This window comes from Alternaria postmessia, assembly GCF_024291825.1.
Source record: "Alternaria postmessia strain BMP 2775 chromosome Unknown scaffold_52, whole genome shotgun sequence".
Taxonomy (NCBI): Eukaryota; Fungi; Ascomycota; class Dothideomycetes; order Pleosporales; family Pleosporaceae; genus Alternaria; species Alternaria postmessia.
Window position 1 is genome coordinate 120,572 of NW_026260125.1, and position 26,524 is coordinate 147,095.

The following is a 26,524-nucleotide window of genomic DNA, read 5'->3' on the forward strand; positions in this document are numbered from 1 at the left end:
TAAGACTTTTTGCCCCTCACACTGGCGGAATTTCCAATCGACGACTCATTCGCGCACTAGTTTTTCCCCTCCATATACCCTTTGCCTGCCCTTCTGGTTTCTGAAGTAACTCGAATCACCGAACCCGCCTACGTCGAAACGATACCGCACATATGGAGGGCGTCACCATGGATGGCCAGCGCTCTTTTGCGCCCGAGCCCAAGAACGCCGCAACCATTCTCTGCGCAGACTGCGGCGCGCCTGTTGACGGCACCCTCTCTGGTGCCTTCTGCTACGACTGCATAAAACTGAAGACGGACGTTACCGGCGGCATCCCGCGCGAAGCCATTCTGCTCATGTGCCGCGACTGTGACCGATGGCTCTCCCCTCCCACGACCTGGGTCGTCGCCCACCCCGAATCGCGCGAACTGCTCGCTCTCTGCCTGCGAAAACTGCGCGGACTCAACAAGTTGAGAATCATAGACGCCAGCTTCATCTGGACCGAGCCGCACAGCAGGAGGATAAAGGTCAAGATCACGGTGCAGTCGGAGATCAACGAAGGCGCCATCATGCAGCAGAGCTTCGAGGTCGAGTTCACACAAAACTACAACCAATGTCCAGACTGCGCCAAGAGCTACACCCACAACACATGGAGGGCGTCGGTACAAGTCCGACAGAAGGTGCCGCACAAGAGGACGTTCCTGTACCTGGAACAGCTGATTCTGAAGCATGGCGCCCACAAGGACACAATCAACATCAAGGAAGTCCACGACGGTATCGACTTCTTCTTCGCCCAGAGGAATCACGCCGTGGCCTTCTGCGACTTCCTCAAGGCCGTCATCCCCGTCAACATCAAGCGATCCGAAGAGCTCATCTCGCACGATATTCACACCTCGACAAAGAACTACAAGTTCTCCTTCTCGTGCGAGATTGTGCCTATTTGCAAAGACGATCTTGTCGTCCTTCCTATCCCGCTCGCAAAGAAGCTCGGCAACGTCTCACCCCTCACACTCTGCACCCGCATCGGTACCTCAGTACAACTACTTGACCCTTCGACGCTCCAGACAGCCGATGTCGCCACCGACATCTACTGGCGGACGCCTTTCCGACCCCTCGCCGATGTACAGGAACTGACCGAATTCATTGTTCTCGACATCGAGCCTCTAGGTAAGCAGGTCGGCCGCCATTTCCTCGCCGAGGCCACCGTAGCCCGCGCCTCTGACATGGGCGTCAACGACACAACATACTACTGCCGCACACACCTCGGTGGAATCCTACACGTAGGCGACTCGGTAATGGGTTACTTGCTTGCCAACACAAACTTCAACAACGAGCTTTTCGACGTCCTCGAATCCAACAACAAGTACTCATCCGCCATTCCTGACGTCATGCTTGTCAAGAAGTACTACCAGCGCTCCAAGAAGAACAAGAATAAGCGCAACTGGCGCGTCAAGCGTATGAACAGGGAGGAAGGCGAGATGCTGCCTCGCAAGCAAGATCAAGAAAAGATGGAGCGCGACTTTGAGATGTTCTTGCAGGACGTTGAAGAGGACCAGGACTTGCGCGCGACCATGGCACTATACAAGGCGCAACAGGAGCAGAAGCAGCGCGATGCGGATGCTATGGAGACCGAGAGTAGCCTTGGCGATGATGAAGATGAAGGCCTGCAGATCCCTATGGAGCAGCTGCTGGATGATTTCGAGGAGATGAAGATGGAGGACTAGGTTTGAGACTCATGATATCTATGTCGCATCGGTTCTGGCGTTGTCTCTTAGTGCATCTACGGGCGTTGGGCGGGTAAAAGGCATGGGAGTACCAAGTTGATAGACTTTTCGATTTTAGCCATGTCGACGGCGCGTCGTATCCCGCAATCTGAATTGTTTCACACGCCTCACACTGTCGCATGTTATTACACTTGTTGAACGCCTAACAACTCCACTGCTGTGGGCAAGAGTTGATGTTGGAATAAAACCTTCTCGACCACGTTTTTCTTTGCCTCGCTTGTGGTGACGTAGGGACCTTGTCGCGAGCTAAGCACGGTCGCATGTGATCGTAGTTTCACCAGTTCGCCTGAACTCTCTCTGAAGCTCTCCCCCCTCATCATTGCACATCCCAATGTCCTACAAAAGAAAGTCTGCCGATAGCTGTAAGTTTGCGCCCTCTGATAGGTTCATAGCGGCTACACTCTTGCGCACGCCAGAAATTCCGCCTAAGGAGGTGCTGGTCTTGTACAACCTTGGAGAAGGCTCAAGGGTTCAACACCTGACGGGCATATCCTTCGTCCCATCCACGGCTGCTTGTTTCCTACGGTTGATGTTGTCTCGAATCTGCCAATGTGGACACCGCTCCAGGCGATCTGGATCTGCGTCCAAGGATGCAGGATGTGTCATGCACTAGGATGAAATACGAAAGAGTTGGCGATGCGCCAGGGCCAAACACCTCGGCAGTACTTATTAGGAGCTCTAGACTTGGGGAGCATGTCGTCGCCCACAACCACACCCTTCCTATGCGTCGACTTTTGGAGGGTTTCTTTTCGGCAATAACAAACCTGAAAAGAACTCTGCAAGAAGTAATGCTGCCATCTGTGGAGTTTTCAGCTCCTGCTGTTCACGAATAACGGTGACTCGCGTGTCGCACCATCGCCGTGGTCTAGTCCTGATGACATGCCACCCTAGTCTTCGATCGTGAGAAACGCTCCCGTCTGAACGGCTTCGCAGCCGCATTCGAAAAAGATCCCCGATCTCCAGTCCACTGAGGCGATTGCATTCTCTTCGAATTTCCAGAAAGCCTAGATTTCGGCAAAGGAGGGGCCGCCATCATCCCCAAACGGCATGCGATTCAGCCCGGATAACCAGCAAAGCCTGTTGAAAGATCAGCTTGCGCAATGTCGTTCCCGGCACTTGGGAACATAGGGTTCAGCGTCCCTCAGGAACATGCCTTGATGCGCAGGTCGCAGTTCTTCATACCGCGACTTCAACCTTTCATGTCTTCATACGCCCGAAGACTTTGATAGTGGCGCCCCGATTTTCGAACGAAGCGTAGCATACGCATTTGGTCACAATGGCTGACGAATTCACCGCCATCATCGGTGAGATGATCAAAACTCCTCCAGACCCAAATGAGCCTGTGCCACTGGCGAACCAGAAAGGCACAATGTTCGGCGTCACAATACCATTCCATGTATGTCCAGCTTGAGAGTAGAATATCCCGGAAGCTCACAAGTACAGGTACTTTGCTGGATTTTCGTTGCCTTTCGTTTGCACACACGTCTGCGGGTTGTTCGCGAACCTGGCCTTGATGACCTCTTCGTAGTCCTGGCGGCTGCATTCAATTTAGTATCACTTGTAACCTTTCTCTACGGTAAGCATCTCCGCCTTGACCTTGGGCTTATCTAAGTCGTCTCGTAGGTACCAAGTATGGCATGGGCCACCATCTTATATACTCCTTCAGTGTACTACAGCCAACCATGATTTGGCTTTACATCACCAATGCCGCATATCACACAACCACCGCCTTCATCAAGATCTCGCTACTCTTACAGTACCTAAGGCTGTTTCGTGAAGGCACTCGTCGCACAGTCTCTATCGTACTGCTTGCGCTGGTTGTAACATGGGGCTTGACATTCTCCTTCATGGCCTGGGTACCATGCTTTCCTGTCTCTGGGTTTTGGGACAGAAGCAACGGTGCCAAATGCTACGGCTTCGGGTATCGCACCGTCAACGAGGCGAAATACTCGGTACTTTCTTTTGCTGCGACGAACATGTTGTTTGATATCGCAATCTTTCTTGTTCCGCTCACGGAATACTTCAGGCCAGACCTGAGACGAAAACAGGTTCTCGCCATGACTGGGTTGTTCGCTCTTGGTTCCATGTAAGCCAAGTTTGTCGAATTTCATAATTATCGCTGACATGTTCAGCGTCGTACTCATGGCTATCCTCCGTCTTTGGAGCACCTTCAAGCATAGTCAAAGCAAAACCCAAAGCTTTGATTTTACCTGGTGGTATCCCGAAGTCCTGATCATCTCCTGCCTCGAAGTCGATTTCGCTATAATGTGCGCAAGCATGCCCATATTCTGGCCTACCGTCATCGCAAACTGGAGTCACATCTTTGTCACAAACGAAGTCCGCGTTACACACCACCAACGCCTCGCCGACGACAGCCGAGATAATTTCGAGTTAGTTAGGAACACGTCGTTGAAGAGCGTAGGAAGCGTGGAGGGGTTGGCAAGGGCGAGTGGGGAACAACAAGCGGTTTACAACGGATTCGACCCGGAGACGGGTAAAGATGGACGGTTTGCTATCATGCAAGTAGAAGTACAACCGCATGCGCAGGAATCGCGGAGACTCTGAATAGCAAGTCCTTGAGAGACTGAGCATTATGTCCTTAACATTGACTGCCCTTGCTCCTGAAATTGGTATTGCTTACAACGAAATGGCGATGCTGGTTAGTTATGGCTGATCTCTGAGTACCCACAGGCTACCACAGCAAACGTTGCTGCGCCTACAGGATTCTGATGTATGCACGAGCGCATATCATGAACGCAAAAAAGCTTTTGCATCGTCGATCGGCTCGTATCAAGGCTAGTCGAGCTCAGCACTAGGAAAGAAGACAAGGCTGTCTGTGAGATTTCGGAATGTTAGACAGAAGTGGGTAAGAACGACGGTGAGCAAGCAAAGCCGGCGAGTACATCTAGCATTCCCTCTCTTTGTTCTCACATCCGTGCAAAATAGCAGTCTAAGCGGCGGTTGTGATTAGGATTTTCCTCTCCTTTGCACACAGACTAAAACAACAGGTACCCACCCACCGTTCACATAACTGCGATATCTTCGAAGAACCACACCTTGCCCGCGAGCACCCGATTAGCGGAAGATCGGTTGGTCGACGCGCCATCAAAGCAGGGGCAAGGGCAAGGGCAGTCGCGTCAGTGCGTTAACACCTGGGCAGCGAGCGCATCCGGCGTCCCTCGGCCATACCCGAAACTGTGGCTCCCTGGTTTGTCATTGCTGGCCCATTCGTACACGAGACAATCGCAAACATGCAGATTCGTCTTCACAATCGAATCCTTGGCTATTTTCGACATATCGCGGACAACACCCGTAGGCTATGGCAAGGCATTCTGCCCGTGCGAGATGGACCAGACATTATTTATCCATCATCTATTTACCGCTCTCGCAATGATTTGCATGGTCTCGCGCCTTGTCTGCCGGAAGATTTTATTCAAGAAATTTGACTTTGGAGACTACTGTACCATGGGTGCGATGGTCTGCGCTGCTACGCGCGGTGGTGTAATACACGTCGTCCTTACTTGGGGTACGAACAACATGCCCGAAAAACTCCGGGCGACTACAGACTTCACTCCCGTCGAAATATATCGCCGCACAGTTGGTAGCAAACTTGCTATCACGAATCGTCCAATCTACAACACCTAGTGAGTACTACTGGTTCATAACGACGTGGACTAACAATGTTAACAGCCTGTGGTTACAGAAATCAGCAATACTTTTTTTCTACCTTCATCATATTCATCCAAGCGAACAATGGAAGCGATACATATCCTGGTCCTACGGCATAATCTTCGCTGCAACTTGGGTTGCTGCGCAGATTGTTGGCTTCACTGAGTGTGACCCTTTCCATCTGTACTGGCAGGTGGTTCCAGCTCCCGGAAGCTGTGTTCAGGCACAAGTTCAACTGTTTGTGCTAGGTATCCTTAACATCGTGAGTCCATCTCGCTGCTTCCAAACACATGTTTTGTTGAGTGTGGTTAGGCTAACTTGAGCCCGTCGCTAGATCACCGATTTCATGATACTCGCCCTCCCACTCCCAATGCTCTCTTCGTTGCGAACACCATGGCGCACAAAGATACGCCTTTATGCTCTTTGTACACTTGGAAGTAGGTCCTGACTGTAACGATGGCACGTAAGACATACGCTGACTTCAACCCCCCATAGTATTCATCATTGCAATCACCATAATTCGACTCCCAATCAACGCAATGCATGCAGCTGTACAAGCAAACCGGACGACATGGGCAAGCACTGAGCTGCTTGCCGCTGCGATAGTGGTAAACGCGCCTGTTTTGTATGGAGCGTTCAACATCTGGCGACAACGCTCACGTCGAAAATCTCAAAGACTGGCACCACGCGCAGGCGCATCATCCACAATACGCACCATAGGCAGCGGCGGCAAGCAACCTAAAAGATTATCAAACGTGCCAAAAGACGATGAGGAGCTTATGCTTCAGCCTTATCGCCAGACCAGCATAACATCCTGCACATCCCTCCAAGATCCGCAGAGCGAAGACGGAGCAACAAAGAAGCCCGACTTAGGATCGTATGAGGAGGCGGATCGGAATCGGGCGCAAGCCTCGAATTGAATAAGACAGCCTCCATTTTTTTAAGATAATAGGTCGAATCAGATTCATGCAAGTTCATCTCGTGGAGCGGTACAGTACTCGTGCGGGTCAAACCTCCGTTCTACCAGCCCAGTGCTTTACCTGTTAAGGCTAGATAATCGAATTCTTGAGGCGGGTGGGGACAAACCTCGGGATTATGGGACCCGCAGCCAAGACCAAGAACAATCTTCCGGCCCATGCCGGTATCTGTCTGAACCCACAACAGCCGTGTTCGACAACGGCGGCTTCCGCTTTCAAGCAGTAGAACTCTTGGGGCGCCTCAAAAAGTTATACCATATTCGAGTAAACGGGGGCAAGGGAGCCCTAGTGTCTTACGGTATCACGCGAAGAACCGAAGAAAAAGAAATTTACATACGGGAGGATCGTAGCCGCATGAAACCCCTGTAAGAAGGATGAAGCCCAGTTCGATCAACCATCTCCGCAGATCCTCATCTAAGGCGGTGTGATGAATCAGAGCCACGCAGCAGCGATTTTCTGCTGGATATGCTGGCCTCATAGCACGACAACACAGCAGTCTACCTCGACACCATCTCCTCGTCTCATCTTCACCCTTTAGTACAGGTCCCACGCGGCCCGTCAGCTATGAAGCTTCTGCGACATCTGACGCTCTTCGCCTGCTTGGCGTCAGCACAGAATGACCGGCCTATTGAATCTGAAGTCCCAGCGGTACGGACATACTTTTACGTCGGCGGTGGCTATGCCGACGATGGCAAGGGCGGTCACATATTCAAGGACCAGATGTACGTCGAAAAACTATCGCCTGTTTCGACCGAACAAGATGTGAAGTCCCCCGTCGTTTTGATTCACGGACAAGGTCAGACTGGAACAAACTTTCTCGTCAAGCCGGATGGAGGGGTGTCATGGACCTCACACTTCCTTGCAGCTGGCCATACAGTCTACATCGTGGACCAAACCTTCCGTGGCCGCTCCGCGTGGGCACCAAGGGCCGGCGCTGATGCCCCGTCGACTTACTCTGCTGAGCTTATTCAACAACGCTTCACTGCTCCGCAGCAATATCGCTTGTGGCCTCAATCAACACTTCACACTCAATGGCCAGGAACAGGCGTTATGGGCGATCCAACTTTTGACGCTTTCTACTCCTCGAACGTCCAGTTCATTTCCAATGCTACCTATCAGCAAAGCACCGTACAGTCTGCTGGAGCACAGCTTTTGGATCTAATCGGCACTCCTGCTTGGCTCCTTGGCCACAGTCAGGGAGGAATCCTGCCATTGCTCATAGCTGATGCTCGACCCCGTCTAGCGAAGGGACTTATCTTGCTAGAGCCGACGGGCCCACCCTTCCAGGAAGCGGTTTTCGGGTCTGCAGCAGCGCGAAAGTGGGGCTTGACGGATATACCGATGAACTATTCACCTCCAGTAACTGACCCTGCAGAACTGGTCCAGCAAGTTTATCAGCCTGCGAATCTGACTAGTAACAACGCGACCGTTCCTTGTGTGCTGCAAGCAATGGATCCAGCACCGAGGCAGCTGATCAATATTGCGCCACTGCCCATTCTCACTGTTACGTCGGAAGCCAGCTACCATGCGCCGTACGACTATTGCACAGTGAACTTCCTCAAACAGGCAGGTTGTTCCAAGGCTACACATCTCGAACTTGGCAAAGTTGGTATCCATGGCAATGGGCATATGATGTTTATGGAGAAGAACAGCGACGAAATATGGCAACGTATTTACAGTTGGATAGAGCAATCTTAGGAAAACTCCACTATGATGTTTGGTCCTCGTCACCAGTATACCTTGGTGCATCTATAAATCAAAATCATGGTGTCATTCACACCCGCAACTACTTCAAGGCCCTTCCAACTTCTTGCCGTCTTGACATACTCCGTCCATTGCTATGTCTTTCTCCGGTTCCGCACTCTTCTTCCTAATGTCCTTCCAACCCATGCCTAGGCTGGCAATGACAGCTATACATGCTATAGCTGACAAGAAATAAAACACATTGCGAAGACTCTCCGAATACGCTCTCAGTAGACCATCCAATTCTCCAAGTGGTACAAGTGCCCGTACGGCACTGGCACTAGATCCAGTATCAAGTACAATCCGAGGCGATACTGACGGCACGTAAAGTGAGATTTTGGAGGTGAGTGTCTGTGCGAAGATAGTGTTGGCAATAACGACAGCAACAGATGTGCTGAGGTTCTGGAAAAAGACGAGACTGGCTAGAGCAATCGGGTATTGGGAAGGTGGTACGGCGTTTTGTACTGCAATGATTGCCTGGAAGTATTAGTGATTGGGCAACCACTCGAGCAGTACTATTGGTTACCATCTGCATGCCACATCCCCGACCAGCGCCTAGAACGATTTGATATCCAATCCACACCGCGGTGCTTGTAGATACCGTGAACGTTGACACCAGAACATTTCCTATGGTGGTGATGACACCACTAGCGAGTGCCCAAGGGAGATAGTATCCCATACGTGATACTAATAAGGGTGAGCCAACATGTCTATGGGGCAGTCGGCACGGAGACATACCTGCAGCGCCAGTAGCGATAACAGCCAAAAGCTGACTTAAGATACTTGGCAAGACGTGTACGCCACTATCAGTAGGACCGTTATTCTTCACGGCTTGGAAGTAGGTCGGCATCCAAATACTTGCTGTCATCATACAAGTGATGATGCAGCTGGAGTGCACGCAGCTGGTCCAGACAACGCGCTTCCCAAGCAGCTTTCCTGGAAGCATAGCCTGATCCCCCACTCTCTTCTCCCAAAGTATAAAGAGGACGGCGCACACTCCTGCGCCACAAAATAGCCCGATAACGACGGAGGAATCCCAAGCTTGAGCTCCGCTACTGCCAAGCTGCAGAGCGAGAAGTAGCATGACAGATGGAGGGACGAAGAGCGCAAAGCCGAACAGGTCGAGATCGGAAACAACTTTGCGAAAAACGGATACGGTAAGACGTGGCTTCAAAGTGCGCTCGGGAATGCGGACAAGAGTTATGAGCGCGGCTGCCGCTCCTCCTATCGGTAAGTTCATGTAAAAGCCTACGTTGGAGCCACAGTCAGCTTCAAGGGCAAAACAAGATGTGAAAAAATACTCAACATACACCAACGCCATGTAGCATGCTCAGTAAGAGCGCCTCCAATAAGTGGCCCTGCGACAATACCCATTTGTGCAGCTGTCATCTGGTCAGCATTCGACCATGTTTACTTCCAGGCTACAATATGCGTACTTCCAAGTACTATGCCGGTGTATACTGTAAACCTTAATTAGCATTATTCTCTTACACTAACAAAGTTGCAGACGTACCAGGACTCTTCTCTGCTGGAACAGCTGCAGCTAGCATCGTCATAGCGCCGTTGACGATACCCGAAGCTCCTAAGCCTGCAACCACTCTTCCTACGATCAGGAAAGCCGAAGAGCTAGCGACAGCGCAAAGTAGAGATCCAAGCTCGAACAAAAGCACGAACGTGAGAAACACAATCTGTGAGGTGATTAGAGGTATGCTACTCTTTCGGAAGAAGCTGGTGCTTACCTTGGTACTGAGATGGGCATAGAGCTTCCCAGAAAGCGGTTGCAGCGTCGCGCTAGCAAGCGTAAAAGCACCAATATACCAACCGACGTCAGCGAGGGAGTGGAATTCGGATGTGATGCGTGGTATTGCCTGGTATCTTCAGTATTGGTCTCTATTATCGGCCTTGTAGATTGTTCATACAGTACCCATGATGGATGTATCAAGGCAGACTAGAAACGTAACAAGCGTCAAGCTGCCGAGAAGAACAAAGAGTCTCAGACCACTGAGATATTGGTCCATTGGAGTGATGTTCCCATTATGTGCCATGTCGACTGCCTCCTATAGTTAATTCGATCTGCGCAGTATCGATCTAAGACGTAGAGTTGCAGCGAGATGGCGTCAGATAGGTAGACAAGTATATGAATGCGAAAAGTAGAACGCGATGCAGGCATGCAGTGACCAGATACAAGAAAGACAAGAAGAGAGATTAAGAAGGAATCGTCCATTGATGTGTTGCACTGTTTCGATGGTAACTGTGGAGGCCTGAGCGTGATCGAACGGGTTTCGGGTTTGAATTGGACTTCAGGCAACCGCATCTGTGTCAAGGAAAGCAGATCGAACGCCGCTGCACTCAGGACAATAGATCGGCCACAACATGCTATGGAGATGTTCCTCCACTTACGATAAGGCTTTGGTTCCTATGAATCTTACGTCCATAGGTGCACCGATGAAATGTCTAGTCTTGTATTTTTACGATCTGCACGGCTCCCCCAAAGCGTGACCATGTAGGTATGGCAGTGGCACTCTCGCGTAAGTTAAAGATTGAAAGCACTAGGCATCCAAAAGTCGCTCGAAAAGTCCATCATTCCTATATCTCCAATCAACCCGCTGTTCCAACCGTCCGCTGCGCTGTCCATGATGTCATCATGCTCCCTCGTAGGGAGTTTCCAGTTTGGCGCCTTAGCTCTCAGTGTCTCTGCGGCCGCAGCAAACAGACTTTCTTCGCCTGTTTGAGCCTTATATTCGGAATTAGCCCGCTCAGCTATCTCTGCAAGTTGCTCTAGGCACTGCACGATGTCGACAGTCGATTGGACAATTGTTGGATCCCAGCCAGGTACTCCTTTGATGCTAGAGAGTCGAAACAAGATCTTGCAACAATAGGACCATATGAGCATTGACGGAGCTGTCAGACTCATAGTGTCGCCAGCCAAAGCGTGATCTCGACAGGCTTTACATGTCTGTAAGAGTTCCATAAGGTATCCGATGCGCTTAGAGTCGAAGGCGAGTTGCGACGCTGCCATCTCAGTTGTGGACGATCTCAAGAGCGCGAGTTCATAAATGGCAACCTGGGCTGTTTGGGTGAGCCCGATGATGAGCCCTAGATATAATTAGGTGTTTGAAGGGGTGACGGCATAACGATCTTACAGTGTTGTAGACATTCAGGAGCGAGCGATCTCTGGAAATTGCTAAGCGCCAGGGTAAGAGGATCAATAGCTATCATAGCATATCTTGCTGTACTGGGATCACCCGAAGCTCTTCGAGATACCTCGGCAGCACTGATCGCAATCTTCGCCAGACGCGCACTGGCAGCCAATATGCCGTCTTCTTGAGATTCTCGGCCTTTGCTCAAACAATCGGATGCGTCTTCCATCTGCGATGACCAGAGCATTAGGTCGTATTCGAATATTATTGAAACACTTCCGCGATCAGTTAAGCCAAGCCGAATTCTATCAAAAACTCACTTCGCGCATAGTATGAAGACAGCTAGTAAAGCTCTACTGCCTTCATTTGTCCGAACTTCCTTATTATCCACATGAGGACCTAGACTTGGACATCCCGTCGGTTGCGCAGGCTTGTCAAGACGAAGATCGCTCACCACCGTCTTCGCAAGATTGCACATGGAGCCCAGAAATTGCTTACCATGGGTAAAGTACGGTGACCTAGATTTCGTTAATCATGAGAGGGCTATACGTGACAGTTTTCTCACCAAGCAATACACATGATCAGACTCAACAGCACATCAATACTTCTTTCTCCTTGCACTATGATCCTAGAAGCCAGCTGTTCTCGTAACTGCTTACTCAGCCGGCTTTGCTGAGTGACCGCCTTGGTGAGCACGGTGCGGATAGCATGACAGAGCAGTGGATATCTGACATGAAGATCGTCTGTGGTGAGGTTCTCCGATAGGTACACGAAGGGAAAGAGATGTAGGTAAGTCGTCCGAAAGTCGACTAATTGCTCAGGAGTCAGGCGGTCATGATTTTCGGGGTTATATGATAATCTTTGAGTAAAAACTGAGGACTCCGGCGTGAGTACGAGTTGATCATCGGGCGACATTGACACAGGCGCTGCATGCTGTGTACGAAGAAGCGAGACAACTTCATCAAGTTTATCCTCCAATTTCGACCTCTTTGGGACTGGGGTTGGTTTTGATGCCTTCCTACGCGCTGGAGATGTGGATTTACATTCTTTCCCCAGTCGATGGCATCTGTTGTTCTCAGGTTAGCTCAGATGTCTTAAGAATGTGTTGCATGTCCTGCATCATAGTCACACAGGTGGCGAGGTGTGCAACAGCGAGGACTCCCGCACTATGTCCATCCTCGCCTGTCGTACACAACGCGCAGATGCCTTTACGCGCCATGCGACAGTCGATTTGACGTGGGATGGTTGATGGAATAGGATCAATGACGCACCTGTCGCAGATGGAACTTCCGTCGCCGCGTATCATGCATCGGCATTTCGCTTTCACACAATTGCTACACGCTCTGCCATACCGAGCAGGAGTACTGCGCAGCAAACCGGCTTCCATCATCGATTCCGGACCATGGTACACGTACGCGGACTAGGTACGAGGAACCTCAACATTATGGCGGTGTTGGTGCGCGAGCTTGTAAGACGGCGGGATGCGCTGGGTGCGGATTTCGCCTGAATTCCGTTGGGGCGGAATTCGCAGTCACGGAAATTGGGCGGGCCTACATCTCGTGTCACCTGCAGCCTCACACCTCTAACAAACAGCACACTCCTTTTCTGTACAACCAGTCGTGGGTAATTGAGGTATGCAAGAACAATTACCTTAAATGATCCTCATCGTTGCTCTTATTTCAGCTATCGTCTTCCACACGCCACAGTGCCCTTCCCTTACGACCTTTACGGCTCTCTTGTACGGACAAGAGTGAGGTAAGAGCACATACATCACATACCTGGAAGATGCAGGTCGGCCTTGCTGGAAATCTAACAATAATTGTTCAAAAAGGGTATCTGTCCAAACTCCATGTCTACTTTGCACTGCACATCAAACATTGCCTTGGCTCACGCGCCGTGGCCGTTACATCTTCACGTCCTCACCTTCTCCTTGCCCTTTCTTAGTCTTTCGAATTCCCGTATGAGTTCCATGGCGTTCAGGTCAGCCTCGAACTTTCTGCCGATCCATTCGGTTTCGACCAATTTCGCCGCCCTGATACGTTTCCTTGTTCCGCTCTTCGCCAGATACTTCATACTCTTGACGATGCCGTCTCCTGGGTACGCCACTATCCCTACAGCGGCTGCGCTCGTCTTCGTAACGAGGCCGGCCATTCCCTTACCAAATCCTTTGGCGTACCCGATCGCACCCTCCTTTTTGCCGCCCTCGTACGTCTGACGGAAGGGATCCGAGAAACCATCTGCTATGCCGTGAACGAAATTCTTTCCGCCCACCTGGAAACCGGAAAGAGCACCGGTAACCTCTCCATGGTCTTTGACCTCTTCTCCATACAGTCTCGGTACGTTGCGGAAGCCTTCCGTGGTGGCGAGGGGAAGATCAACGATGACGCCTTTGTAGAACGCACCGACGAATCTGCCAAAGCCTTTGGCGACCCCACCAGCCACGCGACCTGCAACAGCCGCACCGTTTGACTTGTCTGACGATGTCGAGGCGGCTGAAGAGGTGACAGAGTGTTTCGGCTCGGTGAAGGGATCCACGACCATGCCCTTCGCTGCCATACCCATATCTCCGACGATACCGACACACGCAGAAGTCGTGCTTGTCACAGGGTCCCAACGTTGATTAGTGATGATAAATGGGTCCGTTTCGTGGTTCTCAAGATCTGAGGAAACAATCACACCGTTCTCGATCAATACTTGCGCAGCCAGTTTGGAGAGGAGGATGGACCCCTTCTTTGTTTTCCAGGAAGCCACCTCCGTGGGTAAAAGAGCACATCGCATTGTTTCGAGAGGCAGGTTTGCATGGAAAGATTGCGCAGCAGCTTCGACACCACGTTCGCTCGCCATCTGCGAAGATAGAGCACGTGCTGCTTGCTTCGCTTCGCGCGTGAGGCAGAAGTGGATGGCTGGTGTAAGGTTCTCGGCCGTCAGGAGTTTGTGGGGAATAGGCATCGGACCTGCTCCCGCTGCTGCTATCATCTCTCCCCAGAATGGTTGATCTCCAAAGAAGGGTACGACAACAGTAGGACACGCATTGCGTAGCCCACAAGCAGCAGTACCTGCTCCGCCGTGATGAACGACCGCTGCAACGTGCTGGAATAACCATTCATGGGGACAGTCACCGATGAACAGGACGTCTTTGTTGTCGTTTGGCAAATCGGCACCCAGGTTGCTCCATCCTCTCGAGATGATCGCTCGGATACCTAGAGCGCGTACAGTTTCTAGGATGCTTGACGTCATCTTCGCCGGATCGTCCAGGACGATACTTCCGAAGCCTATATATACCGGCGGAAGTCCATTGCGTAGGAATTGATCGATTTCCGCAGACGGCGTGTACGGCGTTGGCTCACGAAAGAAGAAACCACAGACATCGATATGCGCTGCCCAATCCGCTGGCTTTGGAACCAATGCCGGAGACCAGCAATATGTGAAGGGCACTTTGAGCGTGGAAGCGAGTACAGGCCCAACCGATACAGGAACATCTTCCAGGTCCAGAGAATGGCGAAACCGATTGATGACGTCGCCAAGACCCTGCCATGTTAGGAATTCAACTACGCCGTAAGACGCGTAATTGATCAGCGCGGTCGAGATTTCGCCACCTTTGAAGTTTGCCAGCGGATGCGGAAAGGCTCGCGTACTGCTCCAGGGCATAGTAAACATAAGATGAAGTGGAATACCCAGCGCCTGAGCACAATGTACATGCGCGAAACTGGGCGGATTGGCGATGATTGCTTCTGCCACGAACGGCTGCCCAGTCTTCAGATCCGGCTCGACACATGAGTGCCAGCAGCCGTAGAGCATTTCTGTGATCATGTCTCTTTTCTTCTGGATGTCGCCTTCTCGCAGACTCTTCATTGAAGGGATCAGACCTGGATTCTTCACCATGTATGCCACTGCTACATGTTAACAGGGTGAACCAGAAAATTTGCAGCATGCAGCTTCATTGACTTACTGAGCTCTTTCGGATCTCCACCGATGGGATAAAATTCTAGGTTTGACTCGTGCACAAAGCTTTCGAATGTGTTATGTGTCGCTATTCGCACGCGGTGTCCGTATCTTTGCAACTCTTGACCTAGAGCGATGAATGGTTGCACATCGCCTCGACTTCCAACAACTTGGATGACAATGTTTAAACGAATGCTCCATAACCTGTTGATGGTATATCGGCGACTGAGTTCTGGTTCTTCCTTTTCATGCTTCGGCACGAGTTTGACGAGTGTCTTGGTGAGTCGTGAGTTGAGGTCAATGTCGATGCGACCATCGTCTGCATAATATCAGCACCTGCGCACGACTGTGGGCAGTGAGAATCTGTAAACGTACTTGTTACACCGGTGTCCCCTGGCTGTGGTATTGAGCCGGTCAGCTCTTCCGCAGTATATGGTGGTGGTGCATCCGTGTGGTGTACTTCATAGTCGTGTTCGTATTCCACAGGCATCGGTGCTTGGGTACTATCCGGTCGCGCTCGCATACGATGTACGCCATTGCCTTGTTCAAACTCCACTGGTATCGGTGCTTGGGTACTATCTGGTCGAGGTCTCATCATGAGAGATTTTTGAAAGATCTTAGAATGGTGTTTGTGGCTCAGTCAGCTGTGGCAGCAGTTGGCGACCTTTATTACCTTGATCATCACGGCCTTACGGTTGGGATACGCCAATACGATATACGTAGTTTCGGCTAGCGTGATCCACGGATCTTCCCGCGAATCTAGCCTGATCGATAGCTTTAGCGCTTATAATTCGTCACTAAACGGCCCGAGATTGGAATAGAACATGAACAGAGAAGATTGAGAGAAACTACATGCGTATCTCGTACACAAGCATTGGGAAGCTGTCTAAGCTGTAGCTTGTGTATGCGAAACGATATTTGCACCGCCACGATTCGACTCTTAGCCTCCCGAGGTTTATTTACACAATCGCCCACCATCCTAGCATGATGCTCTTCTCGGCTGCGACACCCGTTAGTGGCTTCCCATCTCGACTTGATGACGCTTTAGCTCGTTATTCACAGCCGCCAGGTTGCGCAAACATGGGTCCGATGGATTACTCTTGAGACGCGGACCTATGCAATCGCACACGAACGCACTCGCTAAATTGAGCTTCTGATTGCCTTGCCAAAGGCGGTTTAGGTTGTTGCATGCGAGAGCTTGAGACACCAGCATCGTCAAACTGTGCAGTAGTAGAAAGAGTTGCTTATTGTTTGAGTTGGCAGCTCCTTCAAGATGCTTTCATTGAATTCAAGGATCGTTGATGTCCAAGCAGCGGTTGGCTCTCCTCTACAGAACGTTGGTTGTCAGAATGGTCTCCAATCTCATTGGTCTTGCGGGCAAATCAAAGGAAGAAGCAAAATTGAACGAGTGTGAAGCCCATATGCTAAGAACCGGTCTAATGAGATGCAGTGAGGGTGTAGTGAAATGATGAGAAGTAGTCACCGGTACTTGCTGTCCAGAGGATGTCGATTCCATGGCTTGTGTACCTATGCAGCATCTTTTGAAGAAACGCATGCAATATTTGGGTTCGACGGTAGAGTCAGTCTCTACGATACTATTGTGTAGCTGATTGATAGTGACGTTGAGCTTCTATCGGTGGCCTATACACCACGGCCAATGTCGCGTACCTAGGTAGTATCTATAAAGAGCTTTGTTCATTGTCCATGTCTGTAACTAGCACCTGAATTTCTAGACACTCAGCTCCTTTGATCCGGACATCGGGTATGTCAGATCAAGTACCTTCAAATCTACATCATTGCCATCAGGGATGATCGACAAACAGCGAAAACCGAAAATACATCCGCCGACCCGTGATTCGGCTAGCGCATGATAAGGGGTAAAGGTTCTGTTGCAAAGAAAGCATATTGATGATATCTCGATACATCTACTGATGTTACCGGTCGTGGCCGCTCTGGAACCACAAGAAACCTAGCGGACATTCAGACTGGTGAACGTAGATGACGTGTCGAGAGCATTATCCAGATTGTATCTGTCGACTCAATCACGTGAATGATCCGGCTGCAGTGTTGCTTAGTTGAGACTGACGATCCGTAGAAACCCAGACACTTCACTAAAATATCTCATATGGATCATAGTTAAAACTGCACGCCGAAGCGCAGTACCAATGACCGCCGCTGAGGGGCGGACATGAGCGTAAGCTAAAGGCGCGGTGAATATCTGCCCGATGATATTTCCTGTGATTGGGAAACCATGAAAACATTTACAGGATCTTACGCAAACAGACAGACGAGGAGAACTGCCAATGGCCTGAAGACCCAGGGAATTATTGCGGATACCGTTTGGGTCGACATACGCACCCCACGTCATTGCAAGGAGGCGGCACTCGCTCGAAGCATTGTCAGCCCACCTTTCAAGCCCTAGGTGCGTGCTGTTCAAGGCGACAATGAAAACTCTGTTCAGCAGGCGAAAGCGGACGAGATCTATCAATAACACCGAGAACAGCGCAAAAACTTATTGATTGTGCTTTCCAGCAGATGTACAAACGAGGAGCCCTTGGTGTATCCGGCGTTCATGCGCTGAACGAGTTAGCGTCAAGACGTTTCTTCGGAGCACATACCGCCGAATTAGAGTCGGAACAACATGCGCCTAGAAATTGGTGTTTCGACACAAGTCAGATCTCATCTTGGCGTTCTTGGGCTTTCGAATGCCTCCACCATCTTGACTCGATGTCTAGCGCGTGTAAGAACACTGGATATGTTCTTCGCTTGAGCCTTGTTTGGAGCACGATATAGTTGATTTCGCATCTGTCCCGTTAAGCTCATTATATCGAGATATCCAGTAATCACGTTGCTGGCTTGCTAGGAGAACCTTCGTGTTCTGACAGCTGTCTTCGTGAGGCTAGTCGCAGGCTAGTTTATGTCCGATAGGGCCGTCCCTCCTCGTCTCCACTCCAACCAACGCTCAGACTACTTCGCTATCGTCCTGGTTAGTATATTGAAACCTAGGTATTTTTCCACCCATTCATCGACGTGAGCTTGAGTTACCGTGTGCTGTCACTGCAACTTCCACTTTGGCATGGATGGTGATCTCTGGACCCACAAATTCATCCCATTGGTGGTCTTTCTCCACACTGACAGCCAAGCATTCTGCGCAACAATGTCAAACAGTGGCGCCTGCTCCTATATTGTACTTCCTATTCTGATTTGTACCTAGAGGTTCTCGGACTTCCTCAGCGCTAATGCAACAATCGAAAGCCGTCGGCTTTTGAGGTTTCCCCAGGTATGCACCCCAGGTTTACCATGCACATCCTGCTGTCAAGCCTTTATATCACGTATTAGCTCACGAGACCGCTATACACTAATACCTTTGGTGGAACACGAACTCCTGCTTGAAGTCTCTTGAAAGCCAAGACAAAAGTCATATATTCGCGGAGAAACTCCACCTCGTACATTCTCGAGTTGGTTCCCCGACTCGTAGTATTAAGGGCGGCCAAGTTGACGATCATGGAGCCTGTACAGGTCCCAGCAGCCTAGATCCTCCAGCCTCGATCTTCCAGTATAAAGACATCCTCAACATCACTGCCTATCTCGCCATCCATCACCTTCCTTCATCACTTCAGAGTCGATCTCTGTTCATTCTTTTACATTCTCTGAAACCAATACGTTCTCTTCTGCCTCTCATTTTACCAACCTCACAACTACACCAAGATGCGTTTTTTCGAGATTGCTACCGCGGCTATGACCGCTGCCTCAACTGCTTATGGCGCACCCATGGAGAAACGCGCTGCAGCTGTTGACGAGCTTGTTGGATTCGCCGCAGGCACCACCGGAGGAGGAAGCGGTGCAGGCACCACTGTCACCTCCTGCGCTGAGTTGACTGCTGCGGCCAAGGCTGGCGGAGTGATCAAGGTCAAGGGCATGCTCACTGGCTGCGGCGTCATCCGCGTCGGTACCGCTGGCACCTCTATCCTCGGTGTTGGCAAGGATGCTGGTCTTACAGACTCTGGTCTCCAAGTCTTCAAGACCTCCAACATCATCATCCGGAACCTCAAGTTGTACCGCGCTCCTAAGGGAAAAGACCTCATCGACATTGAGGGCTCGACCAACGTATGGGTTGACCACAACGACTTTTCCAGTGTTGGTATTACCGGCGACAAGGACACATACGATGGCCTGCTTGACGCCAAATCTGGAGCCGATATGCTTACCTTCTCCTGGAACAAGTTCCACGACCACGTAAGTCTGCACCATGCTATCAGCTCATAATATAGTCAATGCTAACACCCAGAAGTGGAAGGGCTCTCTCGTAGGCCACTCTGACAACAATGCCTCCAAGGACAAGGGCAAGCTTCACGTTACCTACCACCACAACTCCTTCGTTGGCGTCAACTCGCGTCTGCCTTCGATCCGTTTCGGCACCGGACACATCTACAGCTCCTGCTATGAGGGCGGTATCTCCGGTGTCAACTCGCGCATGGGCGCTCAAGTCCTCGTTGAGGCCAACTCCTTCACCGGTGTCGACAAGGCTGTTGTAACCAACTTGGACTCTGATGAGGAAGGTTTTGCCGTCGAGAAGGACAACATCTTCACCAACAGCCCTACTCAGATTACTCAGAAGGGTTCTTTCGCGCCCAGCTACAAGTACACTGTTGACCCTGCGGCCAGCGTTTGCGCTATCGTGCAGAAGAGCGCTGGTGTCGGTGTTGTCACCTTCTGAGCAACGACGAATCTTGGTGATACAAGCTCACTGGTATGAGTGAAGAGAGCTGAAGCAGTTGCGTGTTCGGTTTTGTACATACATTTATTTCTTGAATATACTTGCATTGCATTTATACATTGCTTTCGATGTGTTGTCACCACTTGCACCACGCGTCACACGAATTTGACACGTTAATACCAGCCTGATAGTTCATTGGAGCATGGAAATTTGGGTATAATTGACTCTAGTCTTGTGCGTTCTTATGAACGCACAAGCATATGCACCTTCCACCATCTTCTTCTCTACTTGTTCCAACCTCCGATATTTTGCTTCAACTTCTTTGTTGAGAATTAACCGGGGAATACCCACACGATTGAGAAAAGGGTAGCAATAACACCCACGATGACTAAAACTTCTGGTCCAGCCAAGATGCCAACAGGCAGCCCCTCGGTCGTAAATTGTGCCACGATGCCCTGAGTGAAGTTCTTCTCCGCCTCCACTAGCGCAATCTCCGTCCAGTTTCCACACCTGGAGTTCAGATCTGCATCGGCCGTGAGGGCAGGTAGCTTCGCGATGGCAGCATCCATCATGCGCGCGCTGGTCAGGGTACCGACGTTGGCTTTTTGCATGACGACAGTACGGTAAGAGCCGTTGGCGCCGACGGTCGACATGTTGGCTGTGCGTTCGTAGTCGAGACACAAATCAGCTTGCGAAGGTGTGGCGGAGACTTGGCGGACTTCGAGTTTGGTGTTGAGGAGGCCGCCGGGGAGAACAGGAACAGGGTTTGGGCCAGCGGCTACCAGATGAAAGACCGAGAGGGCGATGAAGATGTTTGTAAGGAGTGAGGAATGCATGACGTCGTCGATGTTTTTTGGGTTCGTCCTGAGGAATGGATTGATGGAGAGAGGGACAAGAAGAAGTAAGATATTATTAGAAAGATATTTTGGTGACCGGCACGCCTCAAGAAATGAATGTATAGACGAACGAAAAGAAAAGAAAGTTCGTTGCTGGTGAGGTTTGGTTCCACTGCCTGAGGTATACCAGAAGTTCGGGATGGAGAAAAAAAGGCGACAAGGGAACAAAAAAATCAGGCCACTTCGACGTGATATATGAGGCCGCAAGAACGATGATGGCTGTCATTCATACTGCACTGCGACGTGGATTGCCGGATAAGGGGTGGTTATGAGGCTCATGGTGTATCAGGTTACATGGAGGCTCTTAAGCGCCCCTAGTAGGCGCTAGGGTGCCTCGTGGAATATTGACGGATCGCGCCGAAATGTCATCATAAGTGTAAGCACCAGTAATTAATAGAGGAACTCTGAGGCGTCGCTGCAATGGATTTGGTAAGTCGTGATCGAAGATGTGGCGGTAAAAAGAAGTGCGGCGTGGTGATGGGATGATTGGGGAGCGATTCTAGCGCGGGAAGATCGTCATCCGCGCACGGTGCATTTCATGCATTAGGCGTCTAACGAAAGCCCCGAACTCTCCTCTTTTAGCCTCTTCTGTCGATTATGTGACAGCCGCTGTCAACGTGCGAAACGACAGCACCTTGATCAGAGCATGTCTGCCTCTTCAAGTCTCTCTATCCGACATATGCCCGTCCCCGCTGAGTATCTTCATGATCTTATTTCGAGCCCCACCATCACGACAAGAACGCGTCGAAACTCCCTATGTCGTCCATATTGAAAGTGCCTGACATGAGCATATCCCAGTCCTCCGTGAACTCGGGGGATAATTGAAAGTTGAAATCCTCCATAGCAATTCCGCCAATTCCAACAGTACCCGAAGACGGCTCTTGACTGCCAGCCAGGGCCTCCAAGATCGGTATGCAAACCTCGGCAGCTTGTTCTGACGCTTCCACCAATAATGCAGACAAATCCGACTGGCTCATGTTATGTTTTGTCGCGTCAATCCAAACGCCAATGAGGCGCAAGAGAAGGTAGCCCTTGATACCTGTCTCTCCAGCTTGTATGCATCGGAGATACCAATCCGCAGCATCGCCAACAATGTTTCGTAGAGGTAGCGGTGACGCATGTAGGTCGTCCTCGTCTTCTTGGATCCGTATTCTTACTTCATTGGCCAAGAACGTTGCTCCGTGGAAGGTGTACATTCGGAAGAAACCCGCTGTGCATCGACACATGCGCGCTAGGTCTGTCTCACTTGGAGTATACGAGTTTTCACCTGAAGCTGGACACGCCATGCTCCAGATCTTGAGCGACGAGTCGACGGTAGCTTTCCTCGAATAGGCGTACACCGGATCTTGGAGTGCGGAAGCGAAGAATGGAATATGTAGACAGGTAATGTAGCGCTGCATAACAAATTCGACAGCTTGCAATGTAAATTGCGATGGGCACGAGGTGGTAGAGGTGGTGTATGCTTGAATGGTGCGACGCAGGAGCTTATGTGCTGTTCTCAGGTCTGAGTCGATGCGAAGCGTCTCCTCATACGTCCCAGTCGATTTGATATCGTTGAGGAATTTGAGTACCGCAAGGCGAGCTGGGAGGGTTTTCCGTAAAGCTATGGAGATCGATGTTTGCGTATACACATCGTCTGCCTTTGCGAAGGGCTCTAAGCCTAGAAGTTGCTCATCATCAAAGTTGCCTGGTGGCGCTGTGTTGTAGTCGTCCGATGAGAAGAACGGCGGTCCACCTGACTCCATGCTCATCTGAAGCGACAGCTCGAGAATCGTGTTCCATATCCGGCGGCGCATCTCGGCTTCAAGGACCGTTGTTCTCGGCAGTTGTGACGGATCTTTGTGTAAACCGATGTATACTGCTGCTCGAAAGACCGCTCCTGCAGATATCCATACAAGCTCAGAGCCTACATCGACAAGCTCTCGTGCAAGGAGAAGAAGGATGCTGATCTGGAGATATTGAACACCAAGTTGCGATTTGAAGAAGGGCGATGAGAGCCAAGTCTGAGCCTCGAAAACCCATCGCACTGCTTCGGCTCGCATGGATACTTTGTCATCGTATATCATTGCACCAATAGCCAAGACCAATTTGAACATCATTGTGAATGCCATGTTAGGCTCTGGGTCGCTTGTCCACATGTGTTCATACGTGCGCTTGAAGCTTGGGACGTGTAGCACGCGATACATTGTCTCGATGGTGCGGAGGTAGCCAGCAACTAGATCGTCGCAGACGTGTCTTGGAGGAAAGTCCCGCGTTGGAGGCGTAGGCCAAGTTGGAGAGCGGTGTGACTTGACCATCCGGGCCAGTGACTTAACTCGTTGCATTTTGGGAACTAGGTTGGATGATCTCATGTGGAGGTGAGGCTCCATCATCTCGATGATATCGCGGTACATTACGAACCCATTCATCCAGTGGCTCTGGCCAAAAACCCGATTCTTATGCGCAATGCCTCGAGAGATAGCGGCACCACCAGGCATCCGAGTATCCTGGATGACGTCCACTGTACAGGCAAAACTGCTGACAGTTTGCACGGTATGAGTTGACGTTGGAGTGGAAGCTGACGGCGAGAAGACAGAGCTAGTAGTGCTTCCCGTTCGCGACAACTTGTCTTCCAGTTCGGCAATGCGTGCCCTCATAGCGTCCATCTCGAACGAGGATTGACTACTAACTACACCAGGTGTTGTGGTCGACGAACTCGAAAGCATACTCGGTGCGCCCATGAACGTTGAGTTACTGTTGTGTGGTTGTATGGGTGTAACATGTACTGGGGCTGGCCTCTTGTCTGATACTTCACTCTCATAAACACAAGACCCGGTCTTGCTCCTCAAACAATTATTGCATGGCATCTCTCGATTGCAGCGTATCTTTCTTCTACGGCACAATGTGCAAGAGCTGGATATGTCAGCTTCGGTTATAGTGGCGGGGCTACCAAGTCAACTCACATAGCGAGTCTCTTGCGTCTGCGACTGAAGTCGGTCATTCTCGGTGATGCCTGTTTGTTCGATAAATGGGATTCAGGATTGTGGGTAAATGTGGTGAAGCTGAGTATAAGAGTAGGTGGAGCGGGAATAAATGTCGGTGACTTGATCTAAAAGTCGGATATGGCTGCACTTTTCGGTGAAGTGGACCAATAAGCACGCGTCCTTATCTCCGATTGGAATGAATACCGACCCCGAAAACCTCTTGCTATGACGATATAACAGAAGTCTGAGTTGTATATATACCTCGTCGAAATGGACAGTGTAATTCCAATTAACTTCGCTATCAGACACATCGATCAAAAACAACTTCATCGCAGGATCTTCGGATACAAGCTCACGATGTCTGCACGATCTACAATTCCAGACGCCGCATCAGGCACCAGCTCCCCTTCAGTCCCTTCCTACGACATCGAAAAGGCATCTCATGAGTCAGTTCACGACAACAGTGAAGCAGTCACCGATGCCGAAATCGCCGCTCTAGGCCCTGCTCCCGACGGAGGTTTGACAGCCTGGCTCAACGCCTTTGGCGGCTTCTGCATCTTCTTCTGCTGTCTCGGCTTCACCTCTTGCTTCGGAGTGCTCCAGCAATACTATTCTACCCACCAACTGAAAGACCATAGCATGGATCAGATTGCGTGGATAGGTAGCTTAGCCAGCTTCATCCAGTTTGCTGGAGGCGCTATCGGAGGACCGATGTTTGATCGTTACGGAGCTTGGGTGCGTATTCTTTGGTTCCACGAGACTGAAATTGTACTGACTGGCCGAATAGATGATGCGACCCGCAACACTTACCTACGTCCTTGGGTTGATGATGGTCTCTTTGTGCAGAGAGTACTACCAATTCTTCCTTGCGCAGTCCATCCTCATGGGCACCAGCGTGGCTTTTCTCCAATTCCCTGCCTTTGCAGTAATGGGCCATTACTTCGACAAGCGACGCGCGGCTGCTCTTGGAATTGTGGCGTCTGGGTCTTCCGTCGGCGGCGTCATCTTTCCCATTGTCTTGTCTAAACTGCTCAACAGCTCTTCCCTATCCTTTGGCTGGTCCATTCGCATCGTCGCTTTCATCATGGTTCCCTTCATGTTGTTTGCCTGCTTCATCATCAAGCCGCGTGTTCCGCCTCGCAAGACGACCATCTTCATCGGAGAAGCATGGAAGATTAAGCGATACCTATTGCTCGTTGCAGGACTGTTCTTCATGATGATGGGTATGTGGATACCGGTCTTCTATCTCCCGGTCTATGCTGTCAGCCGAGGAATGAGTCCGTTACTGGCATCCTACCTTCTCGCCATGATTAACGGATCTTCGACATTCGGTCGCATTATCCCAGGAATACTAGCGGATAAGCTCGGTGGGATGAACATGTTCGCCTTCGCGGGCGTTGGCACCAGCGTCATGGTATTCTGCATAAACGAGCCAACGACCAACGCTGGTATCATCGTCTACTCCATCTTCTTCGGTTTCGTATCGGGCACCATCATCTCAGCTGGCTCAGCAGCTATTTCCAAGTGCACCAAGGATCCGAGGAACCTTGGGACGTACATGGGCATGGGCATGGGTATTGCGGCGTTTGCTGTCCTCATTGGCCCTCCCATTAACGGCGCGTTTATTGACCGGTATGGCGGCTTCAGGGAGGTATCCATCTTTAGTGGTGTGATGAGCTTGATGGGTGGTTTAATCGCGTTGTCTGCCAAGTTAGCCACGGCGGAAGGTATCTTTGGGAAAGTCTAAGTTGGTATGCGCCGGACCAGCAGGGCGTGTGGGAGCGGTGATGGGTGAGATTGGATACATCAACTGTCAGTTACGACTCAAGGGTAGAAGGGAAGCAAGTGGATGCTCATCAGCTTAATTGATTATTATATCAGCGGGTATGAGATATGAAACACCGTTCGCCAAATGCCAGTAGTAAAACCTATATATCATGCACCACCTCATCGCATCTATGCGTTCGCGCTCATGAGAACATGTCTTTCGTTTTGCAGGGGCCCATGGATGTATCTTGGGTGCGTAGCGTGTCCGATACGTGTAGATCGGTCATGTCGCTTATGCGGGAATAGGCTCGTAGGTGTTGTGGGCTTGACGGTTGGAGAAGAGGTAGTAGATGATCATGCCGACGACGGGGAAGAGGAAGACGACGAGTGCCCAAAGCACCTTGTTGGGGACGGGGCGGTTGGACTTGAAGATCTCGACTGCAGCACGTGTTAGCTTTGAACGAAGCGCGACAAGCGCGGCGTGGGGGACGTGGTTGCTGCTTACTCCAGGCAATGATGTCGAGAACAAGGACGATGAATCCAATGATGCCACCGCCGGTACCAGCTTGCCACGGCTTAGCTGACTGCACCGTCATGGGAGCTGCCTCGGCGAGCATGAACATAGACAGCTGGAGGAGCAGCGAGAGGACGAAGTTCATCATGATGGCGGTATTGCGTGATGTCGAGGTTGGTCGAGTGAAGAAGATGTGGTTTGGTTTTGGGGAATTGTGTGCGGCGCTGCTGCCTTGTATATGAAGCGGCGGGGCGGAGCTGTTTGATGTCCCGCACAGACGTACGTCACTGGAAATACTATCGTCACGCGACACGCCCATCCAAGGTACGCATGCATCAGCCCGCAGCATATTTGGCACATCTCTGCTCCAAAGAGACACGGCGCGCCTGCATCCATCCGTGCCCTCTCCGCCGACTCTCTTGGCCCTTTCGAA

General features: G+C 50.9%; 12 protein-coding genes across 12 annotated transcripts; 6 read left to right on the top strand and 6 right to left on the bottom strand.

Moving 5' to 3' along the window:
- Positions 1-152: 152 nt before the first annotated feature.
- J4E82_007564 (uncharacterized protein) lies at positions 153-1,703 on the top strand (the record flags this gene model as incomplete). Its single annotated transcript, XM_051733808.1, has 1 exon — positions 153-1,703. The coding sequence occupies one exon, from the start codon at positions 153-155 to the stop codon at positions 1,701-1,703; it is 1,551 nt and encodes a 516-aa protein (XP_051586454.1).
- A 1,742-nt stretch (positions 1,704-3,445) lies between these two features.
- Positions 3,446-4,328, top strand: J4E82_007565 (uncharacterized protein; the record flags this gene model as incomplete). Its single annotated transcript, XM_051733809.1, has 2 exons — positions 3,446-3,849; positions 3,896-4,328. 2 exons carry the CDS (start codon positions 3,446-3,448, stop codon positions 4,326-4,328), a joined length of 837 nt encoding a protein of 278 aa, XP_051586455.1.
- A 900-nt stretch (positions 4,329-5,228) lies between these two features.
- On the top strand, positions 5,229-6,352 carry J4E82_007566 (uncharacterized protein; the record flags this gene model as incomplete). The annotated part of the gene is made up of 4 exons (XM_051733810.1): positions 5,229-5,407; positions 5,454-5,694; positions 5,767-5,869; positions 5,928-6,352. The coding sequence occupies 4 exons, from the start codon at positions 5,229-5,231 to the stop codon at positions 6,350-6,352; spliced, it is 948 nt and encodes a 315-aa protein (XP_051586456.1).
- A 621-nt stretch (positions 6,353-6,973) lies between these two features.
- Positions 6,974-8,107, top strand: J4E82_007567 (uncharacterized protein; the record flags this gene model as incomplete). Its single annotated transcript, XM_051733811.1, has 1 exon — positions 6,974-8,107. One exon carries the CDS (start codon positions 6,974-6,976, stop codon positions 8,105-8,107), a length of 1,134 nt encoding a protein of 377 aa, XP_051586457.1.
- Positions 8,108-8,200: 93 nt separating this feature from the next.
- On the bottom strand, positions 8,201-10,197 carry J4E82_007568 (uncharacterized protein; the record flags this gene model as incomplete). The annotated part of the gene is made up of 8 exons (XM_051733812.1): positions 8,201-8,629; positions 8,679-8,839; positions 8,891-9,400; positions 9,463-9,534; positions 9,589-9,612; positions 9,666-9,840; positions 9,892-10,020; positions 10,072-10,197. The coding sequence occupies 8 exons, from the start codon at positions 10,195-10,197 to the stop codon at positions 8,201-8,203; spliced, it is 1,626 nt and encodes a 541-aa protein (XP_051586458.1).
- A 488-nt stretch (positions 10,198-10,685) lies between these two features.
- On the bottom strand, positions 10,686-11,539 carry J4E82_007569 (uncharacterized protein; the record flags this gene model as incomplete). The annotated part of the gene is made up of 2 exons (XM_051733813.1): positions 10,686-11,248; positions 11,296-11,539. 2 exons carry the CDS (start codon positions 11,537-11,539, stop codon positions 10,686-10,688), a joined length of 807 nt encoding a protein of 268 aa, XP_051586459.1.
- A 1,664-nt stretch (positions 11,540-13,203) lies between these two features.
- On the bottom strand, positions 13,204-15,829 carry J4E82_007570 (uncharacterized protein; the record flags this gene model as incomplete). The annotated part of the gene is made up of 3 exons (XM_051733814.1): positions 13,204-15,182; positions 15,242-15,553; positions 15,610-15,829. 3 exons carry the CDS (start codon positions 15,827-15,829, stop codon positions 13,204-13,206), a joined length of 2,511 nt encoding a protein of 836 aa, XP_051586460.1.
- A 3,113-nt stretch (positions 15,830-18,942) lies between these two features.
- On the top strand, positions 18,943-19,951 carry J4E82_007571 (uncharacterized protein; the record flags this gene model as incomplete). The annotated part of the gene is made up of 2 exons (XM_051733815.1): positions 18,943-19,470; positions 19,526-19,951. The coding sequence occupies 2 exons, from the start codon at positions 18,943-18,945 to the stop codon at positions 19,949-19,951; spliced, it is 954 nt and encodes a 317-aa protein (XP_051586461.1).
- A 332-nt stretch (positions 19,952-20,283) lies between these two features.
- J4E82_007572 (uncharacterized protein) lies at positions 20,284-20,787 on the bottom strand (the record flags this gene model as incomplete). The annotated part of the gene is made up of 1 exon (XM_051733816.1): positions 20,284-20,787. One exon carries the CDS (start codon positions 20,785-20,787, stop codon positions 20,284-20,286), a length of 504 nt encoding a protein of 167 aa, XP_051586462.1.
- Positions 20,788-21,575: 788 nt separating this feature from the next.
- On the bottom strand, positions 21,576-23,827 carry J4E82_007573 (uncharacterized protein; the record flags this gene model as incomplete). Its single annotated transcript, XM_051733817.1, has 2 exons — positions 21,576-23,739; positions 23,790-23,827. 2 exons carry the CDS (start codon positions 23,825-23,827, stop codon positions 21,576-21,578), a joined length of 2,202 nt encoding a protein of 733 aa, XP_051586463.1.
- A 340-nt stretch (positions 23,828-24,167) lies between these two features.
- Positions 24,168-25,557, top strand: J4E82_007574 (uncharacterized protein; the record flags this gene model as incomplete). The annotated part of the gene is made up of 2 exons (XM_051733818.1): positions 24,168-24,545; positions 24,598-25,557. The coding sequence occupies 2 exons, from the start codon at positions 24,168-24,170 to the stop codon at positions 25,555-25,557; spliced, it is 1,338 nt and encodes a 445-aa protein (XP_051586464.1).
- A 312-nt stretch (positions 25,558-25,869) lies between these two features.
- On the bottom strand, positions 25,870-26,239 carry J4E82_007575 (uncharacterized protein; the record flags this gene model as incomplete). Its single annotated transcript, XM_051733819.1, has 2 exons — positions 25,870-26,015; positions 26,083-26,239. The coding sequence occupies 2 exons, from the start codon at positions 26,237-26,239 to the stop codon at positions 25,870-25,872; spliced, it is 303 nt and encodes a 100-aa protein (XP_051586465.1).
- Between the last annotated feature and the right edge of the window lie 285 nt (positions 26,240-26,524).